The 23,090-nt window shown below is 44.9% G+C and overlaps 2 protein-coding genes across 4 annotated transcripts in view; one reads left to right on the forward strand and one right to left on the reverse strand.

Annotated features, from left to right (window-relative positions):
- GPATCH2 (G-patch domain containing 2) overlaps positions 1–1,070 on the reverse strand; it is a 203,736-nt gene extending 202,666 nt beyond the window's left edge. Inside the window, exon 1 of one of the 2 annotated variants that reach the window (XM_068232903.1) lies at positions 924–1,070. Coding sequence is in view for 1 of the 2 variants with exons in the window: in XM_068232902.1 (XP_068089003.1) it covers positions 256–305 (50 nt within the window). In the remaining variant the exon portion in view is untranslated. Of the gene's footprint in view, positions 1–255; positions 395–923 lie in introns of those variants that run through there. The other variant, XM_068232902.1, reaches the window with a different exon arrangement.
- SPATA17 (spermatogenesis associated 17) overlaps positions 840–23,090 on the forward strand; it is a 262,006-nt gene continuing 239,755 nt past the window's right edge. For both annotated transcript variants that reach the window (XM_068232905.1, XM_068232904.1), the window contains exons 1-3: positions 840–952; positions 20,108–20,197; positions 21,741–21,822. In XM_068232905.1, coding sequence (XP_068089006.1) covers positions 855–952; positions 20,108–20,197; positions 21,741–21,822 — 270 coding nt within the window. In that variant the 5' untranslated portion in view covers positions 840–854. The remainder of the gene's footprint in view (positions 953–20,107; positions 20,198–21,740; positions 21,823–23,090) is intronic.

Raw genomic sequence — 23,090 nt, forward strand, 5'->3', positions numbered from 1 at the left:
CCTATGGTGGCGTCCAAGGTTCTGCTGATGGCGCCAGCGCCCAAATTTCCTGCTTCGGTACAAGAGAACCCCAAATGTTGTGACTGCAGGCAGAGGCAGCACAGGAAACATCTCAATATTATATGGGGAGCCCTGGCTGCACACAAGCCCCCTACATCTCCCCCCCCCCCCATTATTGTGTTGGTGGCCCCTTCCTATGCAGGGACCCCCAGTGTTATGATTGAGGGAGTCCAGCACCAGCCCTCCCCCACTCACCAGCTGCTTCCCTTATTGGCTCGGATGTGTTTCCTGGCCACGCCAACCATGAACAAAGCTTGCGGGGTTCCCCCCCAGGATCACAGCCAAGTCGGGGCAGCGGACAGAGCCACCATGTCGCTTCCGGAGCACCCTCGGCGACCTGTGGCTGAGAGGAGCGGAAGTCGGAACGAACCATTACCACCCTAAAAACCAAAACAACAAATCTCGCGTAAATCCCGACGCAAACCGCTTTCTGAAGCAAAACTCGGATTATCACTGAGGTCTGTGACACCGAATATGATACAAATACCAGCACTGGCAAAAGCGGTGACAGAAATTATTATTTCCCCCTTCTTCGGAAATGGAACATCCCCGTCTCCATGGAGACGCGTCCATGCAGCTGCAAAATGGAACGTACAGCAGACGAAACCATTCTACTGAGAAGTGTAAAAAATAAACAGTTGCTGAAAGGTTATTGCAAACGGCCTCGTGGTTTGATGGTGGAATTTTAGTTCATAGTAAAAGAAGATGTAAATATATATTGCTTTATTTGTACTGAACGCGGCTTAGTTTGTTTCATCCCCCCTCCCGTATAGGGAGTGGTGCGGGCGGTCTCCATGGAGACGCGTTTATACAGCAGAGAAAAAATGGCAGCCGTGGGAAAGTATTGGAGAAGTCAGCCTGACCTGAGTGCGGAGCTCTTCCGGCTGTGCAGGTAACGGAGCCGGGCCGGGGAGTCCCGACTGTGGGGTTATAACGGGGGAGGAGGGCAGCGGCGACGGCTCCACAGGGAGGAACGGAGCTTCACCAACTGCAACTTTCCAGGAAGAAGCTCCCAGCATGCACTGCGGCCCATCCAGCACTGTCCATAGGGGGCCGGGGCACTTCTCATGGGAGCTGACAGTGTGTAAAGTGAGTCATAGTGGGCTGCAACATCGAAAAATAAGAAGATGCCTAAAAATATTTAGTGTGTGTATATATATATATATATATATATATATATATATATATATATATATACACACACACACACACACACCAGGGGATGAGCAGCACAAACCCAATGTTATGCAATACTATGCAAAGCATGCACGCAGCACTGGAGAACCCCAATCTCCATAAGAAATATATAAATACAGAGGGGCTGCAGCACACAACAGGAAAACAGTGACTGGGGCTCTTGGTTACGCTTTAATGCGTTTAAGCTCACCAACTGCGCCAAAGTGTTCCCAATCTGGTGAGTCCTACTCTAATCAGGCAAAAATGCTAGTTTTTATTAGCGTTCTAGTGGGAACCATACCAAAAGCCCAAGAGTCAACTAAATGGGGAAAAGGAAATTAAAAACACCTCACCTTCTACTAGCTACTTACTAAACTCTGAGCTCCGCTCATTTATATGCTTAAAGTGATCCTTAAGCCAAGTAAAAAAAAAATGAGATTTACTCACCTGGGGCTTCCCTCAGCCCCCTGCAGCCGACCGGTGCCCTCGCAGCCCCGCTCTGACGCTCCAGGACCCGCCGGCGCACACTTCCGGTTTGGCCGTCACTGGCCGACAGGCATGGGAACGCGAGTGATTCTTCGCGTTCCCAGCCTGTATATCGCCCCCTATGCTGCTATTGCGGCCTCCTGGCATCGATCGGCTGCAGGGGGCTGAGGGAAGCCCCAGGTGAGTAAATCTCATTTTTTTACTAAGGGCTGGATCGGAGGCGGCTGACGTCAGGACGTCGGCTGACGCCCATGACGTCACTCCGCTCGTCGCCATGGCGACGAGGTAAGCGAAACAAGGAAGGCCGCTCATTGCGGCCTTCCTTGTTACTTTTGATCGCCGGAGGCGATCGAAAGTGCGCATCCGGAGCGCCCTCTAGTGGGCTTTCATGCAGCCAACTTTCAGTTGACTGCATGAAATAGTTTTTTTTTTATTAAAAAAAAACCCTCCCGCAGCCTCCCTGGCGATCTTATCAGAACGCCAGGGTGGTTAATGAACTGTGAGCTCCGCTCATTTATATACTTAACTGTGCTAGAGGGCACGCTCACAGGGGAATATATATATATATATATATATATATATATATATATATATATATATATATATATATATATATATATATATATATATATATATATATATATATATAGTGGAGGAAATAATTATTTGACCCATACACTTTAAACAAGGCTGCTGTCAGCAGAGACCCTCTGTCTTTTTTGCTCAGCTTTCCTACTGCCTCCTCAACAATTCGTGAGGGATATCGTCGCATTTTAAACCTCCGTCTTAAATCACCAACTTCTCTGTGAAAGTCATTGTCACTTGAGCAATTGCGCCTTATTCGTGTGAACTGGCCATTTGGAATGGCCTTCTTCTGTGTCGGGAGGTGAAAACTCGAGTAATGCAATAAAGTGTTGCCAGCTGTGGGCTTACGGTAGGTACTTGTGACTAGTTTCCCGTCTTCTTTTTTAATCATTAAGTCCAAAAAGGACAACACCTCTCTATCATACTGATATGTTAACCTTATGTTCCTCGAATTGCATTGCAAACCCTCAACAAATAAGGACAGCTGTTCTTCCGTTCCCCGCCAGACCATGAGCACGTCGTCTATGAACCTCAACCAGAGCGCCACCCTGCTCTGGAAGACGTCCAATGGGTACACATCATGCCGCTCCCACAAGCCAAGATGGAGACAGGCGTAGGCCGGAGCGCAGGATGCCCCCATTGACGTACCCCTGGTCTGGCGGTAGAATCGACCATCAAAGGCAAAGCAATTGTATGTCAAAACCAATTCAAGAGCATCACAGATGAACTGATTATGTTCTGGGGCCTGTGGGAAGTGCTCACTCAGGAAAAAGGACACTGCGGCTATTCCTACGTCGTTGGGGATTGAAGTATAGAGTGATTCCACATCTATACTTACAATTATGTCTTCCTCAGAAATCCTAACAGTATCCAGTACCTGTAGGGCATCACCTGTGTCCCTCACATATGATGGCAACTTTTCAACCATGCCCTTCAGCTTGAGGTCCAGATACCTACCAAGTCTCTCTAGAGGGCCCTCATTGCCGGAGACAATTGGACGGCCGGGGGGAAGGGTTATTTGACCCCTCACTGATTTTGTAAGTTTGTCCAATGACAAAGATATGAAAAGTCTCAGAACAGTATCATTTCAATGGTAGATTTATTTTAACAGTGGCAGATAGCACATCAAAAGGAAAATCGAAAAAATAACCTTAAATAAAAGATAGCAACTGATTTGCATTTCATTGAGTGAAATAAGTTTTTGAACCCTCTAACAATAAAAGACTTAATACTTAGTGGAAAAACCTTTGTTTGCAAGCACAGAGGTCAAACGTTTCTTGTAATTGATGACGAAGTTTGCACACATTTTAGGAGGAATGTTGGTCCACTCCTCTTTGCAGATCATCTCTAAATCTCTAAGGTTTCGAGGCTGTCTGTGTGCAACTCTGAGCTTGAGCTCCCTCCATAGGTTTTCTATTGGATTAAGGTCCGGAGACTGACTAGGCCACTCCATGACCTTAATGTGCTTCTTCTTGAGCCACTCCTTTGTTGCCCTTGCTGTATGTTTTGGGTCATTGTCGTGCTGGAACACCCATCCACGACCCATTTTCAGTTTCCTGGCAGAGGGAAGGAGGTTGTCGTTCAGGATTTCACGATACATGGCTCCGTCCATTTTCCCGTTAATGCAATTAAATTGTCCTGTGCCCTTAGCAGAAAAACACCCCCAAAGCAAAAGGTTTCCACCCAGAGCCGGATTAAGGCTAAATGGGGCCCTAAGCAAAGTAACTGATTTGGGCCCCCCCATCATGTCGTAATAGAATCAGAAGATGCATCTGCACACCAATATGCCACACACACCGGGCAGCCAAGCTAGTGGTTGCTATGGGCAACAGCCTGCTTTCCTCTGTGGGTGCACAATGCAGGGAATAGCAGCAGCAAAATGCAGAGTGAGAGATGAATGGCTGGGACATTTGCACTCAGGGGCTGGGGCACCCCTGTGAAGAGGTCGCCAGATATCACAGCAGCAGCACTTTCCCCCTGCATCTCCAGCCTGGCAATAACAGAAAGCTCTGGACACCGCCAAACCGGAAGCCGTTCTGCAGACAGAATTACATAACCACCCCCACCACCGATTTCCTCCCAAACTAGACAGCCACCATGCAGCCTCCATCCCAGTGAATACGATAGTCCAGCAGAGAAGGCAGCCGCAGCGGGGGAGAATGACAGCACCAGATGACTCACATTCACCTATTGCGATCCAAGCAATAGAGGTCCCATCATCCGGAGCCCATCTGTCTCCTCTAGAGTGCTGCCGCTCTATTACTACTACTATTACTACTTCCTACTTCCTGTCTGATCGAGAATCAGGACGTTCAGAGCGAGCGGCTATGTAGAAGAGACAGATGGGTTTCAGATGAGGGGATCTCTATCGCTTGGATCATGGATAGGTGAGTGAGCGTTTGCCATCTGCTGCTATCATTCTTGCTGCAGCTGTGGTTCTCTGTGGGAAGGGAGGGAGGAGTGGGCAGCTGCAGAGCGCACAGTAGCAGGAGGGGGACCTAGGAGGAGAGCCTGGCTCTGAAGACAATCAGCAGCGCACGGCATCATTTGACAAGACAAGACAAATAACATTTATATTGCGCTTTTCTCCTGGCGGACTCAAAGCGCCAGAGCTGCAGCCACTAGGATGCGCCCTATAGGCAGTAGCAGTGTTAGAGAGACTTGCCTAAGGTCTCCTACTGAATAGGTGCTGGCTTACTGAACAGGCAGTTAAAGGGACTCAGAGCAGTGCCTGTTGGTATGCCTTTAAGCATACCCAGAACTAATCAATTACATCCTCACACCTACCAGCATGATGTTTGTAATTATATCCCCTTGGGTTCCTTATATTTTCATTGCATTGTGCTGAATCGAGCTGCCGACTTTGGAGAAAAGTCGTCCTGTGTAATACAGTGTAACTATGGAAAGATGCATATTTTGAAGCTCTCTTTCTCCTCTTTCCAATGATAGATAAACTGCCACCCTACGCCATTTAGTTTTCGTTATTTTCGCGAAATTGCCGTGGCCGCAATTTCGATCGATCTCGAAAATAGCGAAAACTAAAATGCATAGGGCGGCGGTTTATATATCATTGGAAAGAGGGGAAAGAGAGCTTTAAAATGATATGCATCTTTCCATAGTTTCTGCACTGCTCAGAGTCCCTTTAACCATTATACCATCCAGCCACCGCTGGCAGGATGGCGAGGGCTGGTTTATGTGCTGATGGGGCCCCTTTGACTCTGAATGGGGCCCCAAGCTACTGCTTTTGTTGCCTGGTTGGTAATCCGGCCCTGTTTCCACCCCCTTGCTTGACGGTGGGGACGGTGTTTTGGGGGTCATAGGCAGCATTTTTCTTCCTCCAAACACAGCAAGTTGAGTTAATGCCAAAGAGCTCTATTTTGGTCTCATCAGACCACAGCACCTTCTCCCAGTCACTCACAGAATCATTCAGGTGTTCATTGGCAAACTTCAGACGGGCCTGCACATGTTCCTTCTTGAGCAGGGGGACCTTGCGAGCCCTGCAGGATTTTAATCCATTGCGGTGTAATGTGTTTCCAATGGTTTTCTTGGTGACTGTGGTCCCTGCTAATTTGAGGTCATTCACTAACTCCTCCCGTGTAGTTCTAGGATGCTTTTTCACCTTTCTCAGAACCATTGACACCCCACGAGGCGAGATCTTGCGTGGAGCCCCAGAGCGAGGTCGATTGATGGTCATTTTGTGCTCCTTCCATTTTCGAACAATCGCACCAACAGTTGTCACCTTCTCTCCCAGCTTCTTGCTAATGGTTTTGTAGCCCATTCCAGCCTTTTGCAGGTCTACAATTTTGTCTCTGACATCCTTGGACAGCTCTTTGGTCTTTCCCATGTTGGAGAGTTTGGAGTTTGCTTTAATTGATTGATTCTGTGGACAGGTGTCTTTTATACAGGTGACTAGTTAAGACAGGTGTCCTTAATGAGGGTGACTAATTGAGTAGAAGTGTCTAACCACTCTGTGGGAGCCAGAACTCTTAATGGTTGGTAGGGGTTCAAAAACTTATTTCACTCAATGAAATGCAAATCAGTTGCTATCTTTTATTTAAGGTTATTTTTTCGATTTTTCCTTGTGATGTGCTATCTGCCACTGTTAAAATAAACCTACCATTGAAATGATACTGTTCTGAGACTTTTCATTTCTTTGTCATTGGACAAACTTACAAAATCAGTGAGGGGTCAAATAATTATTTCCTCCACTATATATATATATATATATATATATATATATATATATATATATATATATATATATATATATATATATATATATATATATATATATCTCTATATATATATATATATATATATACTCCGGCGTATAAGACGACCCGCCAACTTTTCCAGTTAAAATATAGAGTTTGGGATATACTCACTCTTCCAATGCACCTTAAATAAAAATAGAAAAAATCATATACTGGTGCGATGTATGAACAGATGCTGGTGCTGTACTGTATGTGGTGCCCAGTATATAACAGCATATAGGTGATTGACTGGTTGGATTGGTCATCTCTCCCTCTCCCTAAGCGGATTGGTCAGCTGTCCTTGCCTACCTGTTTATCAGAGCGGTATGGAAGAATAGATCTTGCAGTGCCTATAAAGCACACCTCTTCCACCCTTCTGGCCCGCCCTTGTATCCCATTTACCTCCTTCTCTGCCTCTCAGATCTCGCACATGTGCGCCTGCGCCGCTTCACTACAGTCCTCAGCAGCGAGATCTGAGTGGCGGTAACAGAATAGGGCTTATCACCCAGCATGAATGACACCGGACGTATAAGACGACCCCTAGCTTTTTAGAAGATTTTCAAGGGTTAAAAAGTAGTCTTATATGCCAGAATATATATATATATATATATATATATATATATATATATATATATATATATAATATTAGTGGACCTATGCTTATTACAATGATTGGCTATAGGCCACCCTCCCAACCCCCCCCCCCCCCCCTCCCGTCACCGCCGCTGGCCCCATGTCACCACGCACGCATGCCTGCCCCCCATGGCCCCGTCCATCTCCTGCTCTAAAGTCCGCCCACATACTTTGCATGCTCAGTACGCAAAGCACGGACACAGAGATAGCAGGAGGAGAACGAAGCGACAAAGGGGTTTTATTAGGTAGGATAAACACACACACACACACACACACACACACACACACACACACACACACACACACACACACACACACACACACACACACACACACACACACACACACACACGTTACACTCTGATTGATGTTCCTCAAATAAATTTGAGACCAATCGAGCATGATGGGAAGGGCCCACTACAGACATTTATTCATATTTATCTGTGATTCCAAAGGCACCCTTGATGGTCTCCTGCTGCTAAAGCCCATCCTTTGCAAACTCCATCTTGTTGTGCTTTGTGATATGGTTTGCGATGCACCTGCATTGAATCCAGCTGAAATTTGTCATGTTGTTGCCCTTCTGCTGCTGTGGACTATCCGAGCTACTCGCCTTTCAACTCTCTTGTTCACCAGACTTTTTCAACCAGAATAGTCCTTACTAGCCGACCCGCGGCGTAGCATACGCCACATAAGAGGGTAGAGGGCAGGAAGGGGGTATTGGGCACAGCGGCGGGAAGGGGGGTCCCCCATGTGTGCTCTACCTCCAGCTTAAGCTCAGCAGGAACACCCCCCCTCCTCACCTGGGTCCCCCATATGCGCTCCCCCTCCTGCTTAAGCACAGTAGCAGCCTCCACTATTAGTAAGAGGCAGCGGGCGAGGATGACTCACCTCTTCCATGTTCCATCATGCGTTCCACTGTCGTCACTTCCTGCAATGCCGCACACTGTATTGGTGTAATTTGTCTTTTTAAAACAGAAGGAAATCTGCAATAATTCAGCTATAAGTGAACATTTGTGGTTACCCACAATGCACTGCTACTAAATATGCAAATTACCCCTTTTCCCCCTTAGTAAGCCAAGCAAGCATCCAGAGCTGCTGGTGTATAGCAAGCATATAGCTTTAAATTTTACACAGTCATATCAAACCCACATGTACACAGCCTGTTTCAGACTTTTGGTCCTCATTAGTACATGGCAGGAATTGATACAGCTGTATGAGATGGGGCTTGGACTAGTACAACAGAGTAACCAAGCAGCTCAGGGTGACCCAAACCACTTGGAATGTATAGGGGGATAAAAGGGACCAAAGAGACCTTCTACTAAAAAAAAGCAAAGCTTGGTTTAATTTGCTTTCCTAAAACAGAAGGAAATATGCAATAATTCAGCTACAAGTGAGCATTTGTGATCACCCACAATGCACTGCTACTAAATATGCAAATAATTCCTTTTCACCCTTAGTAAGCCAAGCAAGCATCCAGAACCACTGGTGTATAGCAAGCCTATAGCTTTAAATTTTACACAGCCATATCAAACCCACATGTGACAGCCTGTTTCAGACTTTTGGTCCTCATCTATACATGGCAAGGATTGATAAGGCTGTATGAGATAGGGCTTGGACCAGTACAACAGAGTAACCAAGCAGCTCAGGGTGACCCAAACCACTTGGAATGTATAGGTGGATAAAAGGGACCAAAAAGACCTTCTACTAAAAAAATCAAAGCTTGGTGTAATTTGCCTTCCTAAAACAGAAGAAAATCTGCAATAATGCAGCTATAAGTGAGCATTTGTGATTACCCACAATGCACTTCTACTAAATATGCAAATTAATCATTTTCACCCTTGGCAAGTCAAGCAAGCCTATTGCTTTTAGTTTTACACAGTCATATCAAGCCCACATGTGACAGCCTGTTTCAGACTTTTGGTACTCATCTATACATGGCAAGGATTGATAAGGCTGTATGAGATAGGGCTTGGACCAGTACAACAGAGTAACCAAGCAGCTCAGGGTGACCCATACTACTAAGAATGTATAGGGGGATAAAAGAGACCAAAAAGCTCTCCTACTAAAAAAAAAAGCAAAGCTTGGTGTAATTTTCCTTCTTAAAACAGAAGCAAATCTGCAATAACTCAGCTATAAGTGAACATTTGTGGTTACCCACAATGCACTGCTATTGAATATGCAAATTATCCCTCTTTGCCCTTGGTTTGATTTGACACTACTTCTTCTTCTTGCTTGGACCAGCCCCTTCTTCTTGCTTGGACCGGCCCTGGGGACAGGGCGCTACTTCTTCTTCTTGTTTGAAGGTTGAGGCACTTACTCTATTATATATATAGATTGCTTGCATTTTTTTTCTTTTACCAACTGCTGCTCTCTAAACACCTGAGATACTGTTGGGCACGAAAATCCTAAAAGAATAGTCGTTTCAGAGCCATTAGCACCAGGTCTTCTTGTACCAATCATCATCCCTCTTTCAAAGTAATTAAAATGATTCCTCTTACCCTTTTGACAATAACTTCTGTGATAATTACATCGTCCAAAGCTAAGCATTTCTTATATAACCAACTCTGCTTTATTACATCACTCTACTTCACAGTTGGACTGGTTTACTTTCAAATAAGGAGTGTCTCTAATTTTATTTTATTTTTTGCATATGTGCCTCCCACTTGTTAAGAGAGCAAAAGTAATGGGATAATTGGCTTTTCAGCTGTTCCATGGCCAGGTGCGTGTTGTTCCCTCATTATCACAATTACAATGAGCATATAAAAGGTCCAGAGTTCATTTCAAGTGGGCTATTAGCATTTAACCACTTGAAGACCTCAGTGTTAAACCTCCCTCCCCCACTTCCCCTAAAGACCAGGTCATTTTTCTGAAATCGGGCCACTGTAGCTTTAAGGCCTTGCTGCAGGGCCGCACAACTCAGTGCACAAGTGATTCCCCCCCCCCCTTTTTTCCCCACCAATAGAGCTCTCTGTTGGTGGGGTTGGATCGCACCCCAGGTGTTCTTTTTTTTTTCATAAATATTTATTTGTTTATTTTGCTAATATTTTTACTATTTTTTATTAATTTTATAATTCCCACTCCCTTCCTCCCCCACCAACCAATCAGCATGATCGGCTGTCATAGGCTTCAGCTTATGACAGTCGATCACTTCCCTGCCTCTGAAAGGGGACAACCGTGTCATACGGCTGTCTTCCAGTACAGCACTGCCTTAGATCGCAGTGCTGTACAAGGGAATTAGCCGTCTAACAGTCTCCTAGTGGCAATTGCCGCTGGGAGACTGAAGGCGGAGCTCCGGCATTCGTGCCACACGTTACGCGGTCGGCAAGCGGTTAAAATCTGTTGCTGTCAACTTTCAAAATGCGATCCAAAGAGCTGCCACTATCTGTGAAGCAAGCCATCATTTGGCTGAAAAAAAAACCCCAAAACAAACCTATCAGAGAGATAGCAAAAACATTACGCGTGGCCAAAACAACTGTTTGGAGTATCTTAAAAAGAAGGAACGCACCAGTGAGCTCAGCAACATCAAAAGACCCAGAAGATCATGGAAAACAACTGTGGTGGGTGACCAAAGAATTATTTCCCTGGTGAAGAAAACACCCTTCACAACAGTTGGCCAGATCAGTAACATTTTCCAGAAGGTAGGTGCATGTGTGTCAAAGTCAACAATCAAGAGAAGACTTCACCAGAGTGAATACAGAGGGTTCACCACAAGATGTAAACCATTGATGAGCCTCAAAAACAGGAAGGTTAGATTAGAGTTTGCCAAACAACATCTAAAAAAGCCTTCACAGCTCTGGAACCACATACTATGGACAGATGAGACCAAGATTAACTTGTACCAGAGTGTTGGGAAGAGAAGAGTATGGAGAAGGAAAGGAACTGCTCATGATCCAAAGCAAACCACCTCATCAGTGAAGCATGGTGGTGGTAGTGTCATGGCATGGGCATGTATGGCTGCCAATGGAACTGGTTCTCTTGTATTTATTGATGATGTGACTGCTGACAAAAGCAGGAGGATGAATTCAGAAATGTTTCAGGCAATATTATCTGCTCATATTCAGCAAAATGCTTCAGAACTCATTGGATGGCGCTTCACAGTGCAGATGGACAGTGACCCAAACCACACTGCAAAAGCAACCAAAGAGTTTTTGAAGGGAAAGAAGTGGAATGTTGTGCAATGGCCAAGTCAATCACCTGACCTGAATCCCACCGAGCATGCATTTCACTTGCTGAAGACCAAACTGAAGGGAAAATGCCCCAAGAACAAGCAGGAACTGAAGACAGTTGCAGTAGAGGCCTGGCAGAGCATCACCAGGGATGAAACCCAGCATCTGGTGAGGTCTATGCATTCCAGACTTAAAGAGAACCTCAGACCAAGAATTTAACTTTATCACAATCAGTAGCTGATACCCCCTTTTACATGATACATCTATTCCTTTTCACAAACAGACCATCAGGGGGCGCTGTATGACTGATCTTGTGGTGAAACCCCTCCCACAAGAAACTCTGAGGACACTGTGTCGGGCATACCGCTCTCTGTCCTCAGGAGTGCCCCAGGATGAATTAATTTGCTGCAATGGGTGAAAAACCTTTAGCTACCACTAGGCGATCCCCTGCGATTTCCCCCCCCCCCCCCCCCCCCCGTTTATACATTACCCAGCCTGGATCCAGTGATCGCGCATTATAAACTGGGGGGGATCGGGGGGTGCCGGACACTTGTGCTAGCTAAAGGTTTTTCAGCCATTGCAGCAAATTAATTAATCCTGGGGTACATAGTAACAAGTAGGAGGCACATATGCAGACTGTTGTAATTCCTACACCGTTCACCTGATTTGGATGCAAATACCATCAATTTAAAGCTGACAGTCTGCAGTTAAAGCACATCATGTTTGTTTCATTTCAAATCCATTGTGGTTGTGTATAGAGCCAACAATGTGAAAACATTGTGTCAATGTCCCAATATTTATGGACCTGACTGTAAGTAATTTTGAACAAACATATGGACAAGCACCATCCTAATAATGACGATTGAGATAATATAGGAGGGATGTGCTTATTGGGTAAACAAGACAACCATGAGCAACAAAAAAAGTACCTAATATTTACAGCACCAAACCACTCCAAAATATATTCAAAATACAAAAACTTTATTGGTAAAGAGCAAACAAATTTAAAAACAATATTAAAAATTCACCAAACGGTGAAAACAGCGGTGTACATAAATACCAATGATGATAATAATAATATTCCATACATGAATCATAAGGCCTCACAACCAATTTAAATTACTAGAATATGACATGTTCAAAAAGTAAGTCAAGAGACCCTCAGAAATACCTGATAATTAATATTGGGGCCATAGGTATTAAAATGGCAACAACCACTTGAAAGAATAAATGAGTGCCCAAGCGTGCAGAATAAGGAATAGAGGTGAAGCTCAAGACTTACATACCAGGAGAGGAGGACGCCAATGTACACTGCCAACCGCCCTAATGCATCACGCGGGCTCAACCCGCTTCAGAGAGAAGGGTTGCCTCTTTAATACATATTCTTTGAGAACTTGGTTCTCTATTGTGCTTTCACATTATTGTCCAATGGGACTTGTCTTGTTATATGTCCCAGCTTGTTCTTATTATTTCCTGGTCAGTGTTCTCCCCAGGCTCTTTTAGCCGGGTGCTCCACCCGGCTAGATTTGGTGACCACCCGGCTGTCATCGGCTCACCTCCTATGCTGTAAGCAGAGTTGCCCTGCATTTTCATCTCAACCCACCCGGCTACTTTTTAATGCCACCCGGCTACTATTTCATGCCACCCGGCTGGAAAAAAATTCTGGGGAGAACACTGCTGGTTAATTGCACTTTTATGCACCTTTGCAATTTGCACCTACGATATATGGCCCCAATATTAATTATCAGGTATTTTTGAGGGTCTCTTTTGACTTGCTTTTTGAACATGTCATATTCTAGTAACGACACTGATAAGATTTTCCCCTTTTTATCTCTTTCTTGCTCTCAGAAGCCATTTTCTGCTAGGAAAGTGTTTTATTGTTGGAATTTCTTATCAGTGAGGGTCACACTGTAGTCACTTCCTGTCTGAGTCAGGACTGAGTCAGCCACTTACATACCTGATATTTAACTCTTTCAGGCAGAGAAAGGAAAAAAAGGAACACAGCATAGCTATTTGTGTGCTAGGCACTGTACATACCAATGTCTATCTCATCGTGTCACATGTCAGTTCGGGTATCCTTTTAACAGTTTACGACAGTGAAAGTAGAAGTGTACCATCATTGAAATCCTTCCTTTTTGAATAGCAAGAAATTTTAAATCAGGATGATACCATTTATTGGCTAACTAAAAAGAATAAGAATAAACAAGCTTTTGGCCTTGCAGCCTTCGTCGGGCTTACATCCTGTTCGTTTGCAGGCTGGTGGTTTAGTTCCAGGAAAGTGCGGTACATTGCGGTATCTTCAAGTTTAGTTCCAGGAACGTGCGGTACATTGCGGTATCTTCAAGTTTAGTTCCAGGAACGTGCGGTACATTGCGGTATCTTCAAGTTTAGTTCCAGGAAAGTGCAGTACATTGCGGTATCTTCAAGTTTAGTTCCAGGAAAGTGCGGTACATTGCTGTATCTTCAAGTTTAGTTCCAGGAAAGTGCGGTACATTGCTGGACCTTCAAGTTTAGTTCCAGGAAAGTGCGGTACATTGCTGGACCTTCAAGTTTAGTTCCAGGAAAGTGCGGTACATTGCAGGATCTTCAAGTTTAGTTCCAGGAAAGTGCGGTACATTGCTAGATCTTCAAGTTTAGTTCCAGGAAAGTGCGGTACATTGCGGGATCTTCAAGTTTAGTTCCAGGAAAGTGCGGTACATTGCGGGATCTTCAAGTTTAGTTCCAGGAAAGTGCGGTACATTGCGGGATCTTCAAGTTTAGTTCCAGGAAAGTGCGGTACATTGCGGGATCTTCAAGTTTAGTTCCAGGAAAGTGCGGTACATTGCGGGATCTTCAAGTTTAGTTCCAGGAAAGTGCGGTACATTGCGGGATCTTCAAGTTTAGTTCCAGGAAAGTGCGGTACATTGCTGTATCTTCAAGTTTAGTTCCAGGAAAGTGTGGTACATTGCTGTATCTTCAAGTTTAGTTCCAGGAAAGTGCGGAACATTGCTGTATCTTCAAGTTTAGTTCCAGGAAAGTGCGGTAGATTGCGGGATCTTCAAGTTTAGTTCCAGGAAAGTGTGGTACATTGCGGTATCTTCAAGTTTAGTTCCAGGAAAGTGTGGTACATTGCTGTATCTTCACGTTTAGTTCCAGGAAAGTGCGGTACATTGCTGTATCTTCAAGTTTAGTTCCAGGAAAGTGCGGTACATTGCTGTATCTTCAAGTTTAGTTCCAGGAAAGTGCGGTACATTGCTGTATCTTCAAGTTTAGTTCCAGGAAAGTGTGGTACATTGCGGTATCTTCAAGTTAAGTTCCAGGAAAGTGTGGTACATTGCGGTATCTTCAAGTTTGGTTCCAGGAAAGTGCGGTACATTGCTGTATCTTCAAGTTTAGTTCCAGGAAAGTGCGGTACATTGCTGTATCTTCAAGTTTAGTTCCAGGAAAGTGTGGTACATTGCGGTATCTTCAAGTTTAGTTCCAGGAAAGTGCGGTACATTGCGGTATCTTCAAGCCTGCAAACTAACAGGATGTAAGCCCGACGAAGGCTGCAAGGCCGAAAGCTTGTGTATTCTTATTCATTTTTAGTTAGCCAATAAATGGTATCGTCCTTGAACTTCTTGCTTTTACTGATGGCTAACACGGTACAATACCCTACTGCTACTTTTTGAATAGGGGATCCCCACAACTCTTGAACTAGCTAGTTCTTATTATTACAAATCTGTAATCCCTATTTTTTTGTAGTGGTCGGGACCACAACTTTGGCCCCAATGCTATGTGCAGTTCCTCTCGTGTGTGTTCTGGTCATTTTAATAATTTTGTATTTTGGTGAATAATAAAGAATTTTGTATTTTATGATCATATTTTCTCCTCCTACTTTCATTGTCATAAACTTTTAAAAATAGTGCTATTTCTGCAGAAATGTTATTGTCTAGAAAAACTTTTTTTTGTAAAATATAAAAAAAAAAATAAAGTCCCATTCTTAAAAGGACACAAAGATGGCTGCCTCTCTAGATTCCATATCAACTTAACTTCTGAAGAAGCAAGGATGATCCCCATGAAACGCATCAGTTCTAGCATGTTTTTTTTTATTTTTGTTTTAAACTTGCTGTTGTCTGAACTCTGTCTGGGACCTTTTGATGAGCAGGAAATCGTCTTCCATTTGGAGTCTGAGGCAAACAGAACTTCCTGGCTGATGTGGGAATGGTGATCCTGACCTACACCATTGCATAGTGGTTCATCCACCAAAGCTTGTTCTGCCGAGCTGTCATTATTGACGCTGTCAGCATTGATTTAAAGCAGCAGGGACAGCCATACTAGCCCAAGGAAAAAATACATATATAGATAGATAGATAAATACCTGTTGTACTTACATAACATATTGTACTGTCCTCATTTTTATTTCAGCAAATTGTATATAGTAAATAGAAAGAAAGGCATTTTCCATCTTGACAGCATCCAACTGAAGCCAATCCTGATTAGAGATGTCGCGAACCTCCGTTTTTCGGTTCGCAAACCCTGTTCGCGAACCTCCACGAAAGGTTCGGTTCACGAAAAAGTTCGCGAACCGCAATAGACTTCAATGGGGAGGCGAACTTTGAAAATTTTAAAAAATTCTAGCGGCTGGAAAAATGATAGAAACCATGTTTCAAGGGCTCTAATACCTGGAGGCACACCTGGTTGAGTGAAATACACTTCACTGCTGGAGGCCCGCCCCCCCCTCCCTCCTCCAAGCAAGGTCCTTATACCATTTGACTCAGTTGTCTGCCTACACTAATTAGCTATGGGACAGCTGCTACACACTCTGCTAGGGAGATTTTAATTAGCCTCTTGTGGGTCCTCCCTCCACCCTCCACCCTTCTACCTATTCCCTCCTCCTCCCTCCGGTAGGGTGTTTCCTGTAAACAATACCAGTTGCCTGGCAGTCCAGCTGATCTTTGTGACTGCAATAGTGGCTGAATCACACCCTGAAACAAGCATGCAGCTAATCCAGTCTGACTTCAGTCAGAGCACCTGATCTGCATGTTTGTTCAGGGGCTGTGGCTAAAAGTATTAGAGACACAGAATCAGCAGGCGATTCAGGAAACTGGTATTATTTTAAAAGGAAAAATCCAGAACCTTCTCCGTTTTGGTTCCCTTTAAGGATTTGCAATATGGAGAGGCAAAGACTGGCACTAGATGAAACAGAGGCAGTGGGTACACCGGATCCTGTACTGTATGCTAGGACGTGCTCTCAGAGGCATACATTGGCATGATGAGAAGGAGGAGAAAGAGGCACTGTAGTAGCAAAAATATATGGTACCTTTAATCCACGGTGTAACAGACAGCGGGGTACACAGTGGGGGTGAGGGGATGCCTGACAGCTGTTTCACTAAGAAAGCTTCTTCAGAGGCAGATAAAGAACCCGATCTGCCTCTGAAGAAGCTTTCTTAGCGAAACAGCTGTCAGGCATCCCCTCACCCCCACTGTGTACCCCGCTGTCTGTTACACCGTGGATTAAAGGTACCATATATTTTTGCTACTACAGTGCCTCTTTCTCCTCCTTCTCATCATCCCTTTAAGGATTTGTAGCATAAAAGCCAACTCATATGGCTGGGATTTGACCCCGGGTCTCACTGTGTGGTGGGCAAGCACTCTAACCACTGTACCACAACAGTACTAACTGAAGCTGGCCTAGCATTTACCATTTATGCTCAATACAAGAGAAAAAGTAGACAGGACAAATAACATTTATATCACACTTTGTCTCCTGGCGGACTCAAAGCACCAGAGCTGCAGCCACTAGGGCATGCTCTATAGGCAGAAAAGGAAGAGGAGAGGAGCGCTCTCTAGTGCATTACCTTATTTAATTATGCTTCTCGCAGAAAGACAAGTTAAAACTTACAATGTTAAAATTGAAACAGAGCTTATCACAATATAATGGATCACCGTGTCCGAGATGTAAATTCACCAGTCTGGCTCCTCCACACTATGGCCAGTAGATGTGGTAATCCTAAGGATCGAATGGCGCCAGCAGGAAGCGGTGCACGAGAGTATGTTGGCAGCTGCCCTGCGCCTAGGACGTCATGACGCGTTTCGGCGTTCCACGCCTTCGTCACCTGACATACTCCCGTGCACCGCTTCCCGCTGGCGCCATTCGATCCTTAGGATTACCACATCTACTGGCCATAGTGTGGAGAAGCCAGACTGGTGAATTTACATCTCGGACACGGTGATCCATTATATTGTGATAAGCTCTGTTCCAATTTTAACATTGTTAGTTTTAACTTGTCTTTCTGCGAGAAGCATAATTAAATAAGGTAATGCACTAGAGAGTGCTCCTCTCCTCTTCCTTTTCTGTTTTTACCAGCATACTTACTCTTATCCCAGAGTAAATCAGGAGCAGCACTCATTGGTGGCTAAACAACTTTTTGTGGAGACATCTGCTGACTGAGCGCAGTGGAACACTTTTGAAATGCTCTATAGGCAGTAGCAGTGTTAGGAAGACTTGCCTAAGGTCCCCTACTGAATAGGTGCTGGCTTACTGAACAGAAAGAGCTGAGATTTGAACTCTGGTCTCCTGTGTCAGAGGCAGAGCCCTTAAAGAGAACCTGTACTGAGTAAAATTATTTAAAATAAACACATAAGGTAACTTCAAATGAACATTACATAGTTACCTTGCCTTCAGTTCCTCTCAGAAGCTCACCATTTTGTTCTGACAATAATCCCTTCTAGTTCTGACAACATTTTGTCAGAACTGAAATATATCAGTTGCTGTCAGTTGTATATCGGTTGCTGTCAGTTGCAGCTGAGAGGAGAACTGATGTGTCCATATTTCCCTATGGCTCAAGTGGGCGATATTACAGTTTAACTGTGTGCTGACCAGGAAGCTGTTATGGGGTAATGGCCATTTTCAAAATGGTGGACGGAAAATTCCATTGATCACAGTGGACAAACAGGACACAGAAGAGGAGAAAGAGATTGAGGAGTAGACCACACAGCAGGTAAGTATGACTTGTGTATGGTTATTTTGACTTTTAATTTTCACTACAGGTTTTCTTTAACCATTACACCATGCAGCCACTGCTTAGGGATATGTAGCCAGACATGGCCTTGTCTTTTGTGAGAGAGTGAGAGAGAGAGAGAGAGAGAGAGATATGAATCTACCTGGCTATCTGGGGTTCTCTTTGGACAACTGTTGAACACAAAAGACAAGGCCATGTCTGGCTACATATCCGTAAGCAGTGGCTGCATGGTGTAATGGGTAAAGGCTCTGGCTCTGACACAGGAGACCAGAGTTCAAATCTCAGCTCTGTCTGTTCAGTAAGCCAGCACCTATTCAGTAGGAGACCTTAGGCAAGTCTTCCTAACACTGCTACTGCCTATAGAGCATGCCCTAGTGGCTGCAGCTCTGGTGCTTTGAGTCCACCAGGAGAAAAGTGTGATATAAATGTTATTTGTCTTATCTACTTTTTCTCTTGTATTGAGCATAAATGGTAAATGCTAGGCCAGCTTCAGTTAGTACTGTTGTGGTACATGGGTTAGGGTGCTTGCCCACCACACAGTGAGACCCGGCTTCAGATCAGGTGCTCTGACTGAAGTCAGACTGGATTAGCTGCATGCTTGTTTCAGGGTGTGATTCAGCCACTATTGCAGTCCCAAAGATCAGCTGGACTGCCAGGCAACTGGTATTGTTTACAGGAAACATCCATATCACTCTCAGTTAAGGTTCCCTTTAAGCAACCTAATGTTTCTATTGCATTGAGCATAAATGGTAAATGCTAGGCCAGCTTCAGTTAGTACTGTTGTGGTACAGTGGTTAGGGTGATTTGCCCACCACACAGTGAAACCCGGGTTCGATTCCCAGCCATGGTATGTAAACTGGTTTTTGAAATAGTATAATTCCCTGGCAGATGAGACCCTCCTCCCTCCGGTAGGAGGGAGGAGGGAATAGGTAGAAGGGTAGAAGGGTAGGTGGGAGGAGGGTGGACCCACAAGAGGCTAATTAAAATCTCCCTAGCAGAGTGTGTAGCAGCTGTCCCATAACTAATTAGTGTAGGCAGACAACTGAGTCAAATGGTATAAGGACCTTTCTTGGAGGAGGGAGGGGGGGCGGGCCTCCAGCAGTGAGAGCAGTGTGTTTGGCAATAATGTGTCTGCTGACAGTGATATGGAGAGTCAAAGTTTTTGCTCAATAGAGCATTATGGGACGAATCGAACTTCCGCAAAAGTTCGCCTGGTGCAGGCGAACGCGAACCCCCAAAGTTCGCCTGGAGTCGTTCGCAGGCGAACCGTTCGCGACATCTCTAATCCTGATGTCCTTTCCTCCCTTATTTTTTTTTTCTCCTAGAAACTGCACTGTCATATCCAGCTTGCTTTGTAAATACATAGGAGCACAGCATAGATCATATTTCAGCAGCTTCTACAGAGGGGTGAGGTATATTTCCTGTGTCACACTGAACTGCCCTCAGCTAGTCAGTGAGGAGCAGGAACGTGGGAGGAGGAGATAACCACTTTCCCCAGCAGTGTACAAATAGAATCAGGCTGCCTGAGGTAATATTTATTACAGCAGAAACTTTTATGATTATATTGGAATGCTTGCAATGCTGGGTCATGCTGTAGACTACATAATAAACACAGCAGTGGGTAAATGGAATTTAATTTTATGGCTGGCAATCCCGCTTTAAGATACTGTCTAGCACATGGAGCAGCACCTGTAATTCCTCTATATTCCTCTTACTTGAAGTTTCCTTTCTTTGAATTGACTGCAGTTTGGAATTTGTGTTGTAGGCTTGCTGAAGATAACAGATTCACCGAGTACCAGGCTGCCGTGGTGATCCAGAGCTGGTTCAGAGGATGCCGGGTGCGAGCTTATCTCCGGTACGTCTTCTTCACCCCCTGCCCCCCTCATAGCAAGAAGTGTCATATTCAGTGTTTTATCATTAGAAAGGCCTTGCAGTGTTTGCCCAGCATGAACTACAGAGCTAAGAGTGCACCCTGGCTCCATGGCATCAGATGCCTTTATAGCAGGCTGATACTCCCATAGTGCCTTTTAACTACAAAGCAAAAAAACAAATGCACACTCCCAGTTAGCACATTCCTACCATTATCTGATCAGCAGGCAGCCTTTCAGCCAATCAGGAGCAATAGTATACACCCTTTGTCTGTCGTATCAAATTTAGTAGGAATTGCATAAATTAGGGAGCATTCAGCTGGGAGGCTTCGGTCGGACGTAATCTTAGATTATGTCACTAGCAGGGACGCCCCGTGCAGGCACATCTCCCACAAGGGTCCCTCCCTGACTACTCACCTATCAACCGCATCCTGGAAGCTGCAAAAAAGAAATGTAAAACCACAATCACTGGTTCACACGACAGTCAGGGGTCCTGGAATCTGTCAGACCGGGACCCCTAAACCACCATGTGATCAGGGCCGGATTTGCACTCTTTACCGCTCAAGGCCACTGTAAGCAGCCACCCCCCTTCAGTGTAGGAAACCAGTAGGAAACCAGATGTCCTCTCCCCTCTAATTTAGGTATCCCGATGACCCTTCTCCCTCCCTCCAGTATAAGTAGCCCGTTGACCCTTCCTGCTATTACAGACAGCCAGATGACCCTTCTCCTCCCCAGATGACCCTCTAGTACAGTGATGGCTAACCTTGGCACTCCAGCTGTGACAAAACTACAAATCCCATCATGCCTCTGCCTTCCTGAGTTATGCTTAGAGCTGTCAGAGTATTGCAATGCCTCATGGGACTTGTAGTTCCACCACAGCTGGAGTGCCAAGGTTAGCCATCACTGCTCTAGTATAAGAAGTCAGATGACCCTCCCCCTTCCATAAGTCAGATGACCACCCCTCGCTCCAGTATAGGTAGCCAGGTGACCCGTCCCTAGTATACGAAAAACTCCAGAAGGTCCGCACACTCTAATGTACCATGTTCTGTTTATTCAGAAAACGTAACACACCATTCCACAACCAACGAGTCGTTTCGGGGCCCCGCAGGGTCCCCTTTGTCAAGGCTACAGTACAGAATGGTAACCATCGTTACCATTCTGTACTGTAGCCTTGACAAAGGGGACCCTGCGGGGCCCCGAAACGACTCGTTGGTTGTGGAATGGTGTGTTACGTTTTCTGAATAAACAGAACATGGTACATTAGAGTGTGCGGACCTTCTGGAGTTTTTCGTGGATTACAAATATTGGTCCAGCACCTCACCAGTGGTGTGCGACTTCATTTTCTGTGCACCCGTCCCTAGTATAGCCTGCTGCCCACCCGCCCCTTGATCCTGTGGTGCCATGGCCTAGGGCACGGTATCACAGCCCTGCATGTGATACTCCAGGGCTCACCTGTATCTGGGCATAAATTATTTCAGCAAACCTTTTTACTGGAACTGTAAGCTTCTGTATCTATAATTTCCCTTTTAGGTACTTGAACCGCATGGCGACAGTGATCCAGAAATGGTGGCGTGCCTATCGGGCAAGAAAGTACTTCAGAAAGAAAGTGAAGGTAACCAGGAACTTGGGACTCTAGCGATGCCTCCATCTGTTCCCTTTCCTATCCTCAGATGACTAAATTCTCAGTACACATTCTCCTCTTCCTTTCATTTGTTGTACTAACAAAACTCTCATTTCTACAATCCATCAAGAATGAAGGTAGACTTCCCACTAAAATTCCTCTGCTGCTTCTCTCTGTAAATCTACACTAGCTCCCAAATTAAAGCAGATCTGAACTCTAGTACAGCACACAATGAAAAGTTGTTATTTCACATGTGGTTGCTGAATAATTTCACTGGACTGTGTGTCCTCTGTGCTTTATAAGCTACATCAGCAGCTGTGAGTCATAGCTGAGAGCTGTGCTGCCTCAGCTCTCTGCCCCAGGGGCGTATCTAGAGAGGAACAGCCTCTGCAAACAGAGGGGGGCCCAACTACTAACTTTACCTTCCTCCAATAAAGAGGTCCATCCTTCAGATCAGGTGTTTTTGTGGCAGCACTTGTTATAGGTGAGAAGATTATGATGGCGGCACTTGATTTATGAACCTTGCAAAATGGGCCTCAGGCTGTGACCGCCAGGGGGAGGCAAGGAAAAGGGTGTTAACATTAGGCGGCTTATAAAAGTTTTGCCTGGAGGGCCCCATAATTTGTAGTTATGCCCCTGCTCTGCCCTGTATAAACACAGGCTGCTGACTTGTGTCGCACGTTTGGGATCCTGACCCGATCCCCTTGGGCAACATCGCTGGCCGGCCTGTACAGACGCATGTCAGCTGTGTAGCTGAAGACGCCTACTGTTGCTAAGGAAGGGGGGGGGGGGCAGGTGAATGGTATCACGCGGCGGGCTGGGGAGTGGTGTCTTTAAAGAGACACTGAAGCGAAAAAAAAATGATGATATTAGGATTTGTATGTGTAGTACAGCTAAGAAATAAAACATTAAGATCAGATACATCAGTCTAATTGTTTCCAGTACAGGAAGAGTTAAGAAACTCCAGTTGTTATCTCTATGTAAACAAGCCATTAAGCTCTCCGACTAAGTTAGTGGTGGAGAGGGCTGTTATCTGATTTTTATTATCTTAACTGTAATTGAACTATTTACTTTTCCTCTGGCAGAGGAGAGTTCATTACTTCACAGACTGCTCTGAAAGACTCATTTTGAATGCTGAGTGTTGTGTAATCTGCACATATTATAGAATGATGCAATGTTAGAAAAAACACTATATACCTGAAAATAAAAAGATGAGAATATTTTCTTTGCTGCTAATCTTCTAGTAATTATTCATAGTA

The sequence above is a fragment of the Hyperolius riggenbachi genome, chromosome 4 (genome assembly GCF_040937935.1).
Source record: "Hyperolius riggenbachi isolate aHypRig1 chromosome 4, aHypRig1.pri, whole genome shotgun sequence".
Taxonomy (NCBI): Eukaryota; Metazoa; Chordata; class Amphibia; order Anura; family Hyperoliidae; genus Hyperolius; species Hyperolius riggenbachi.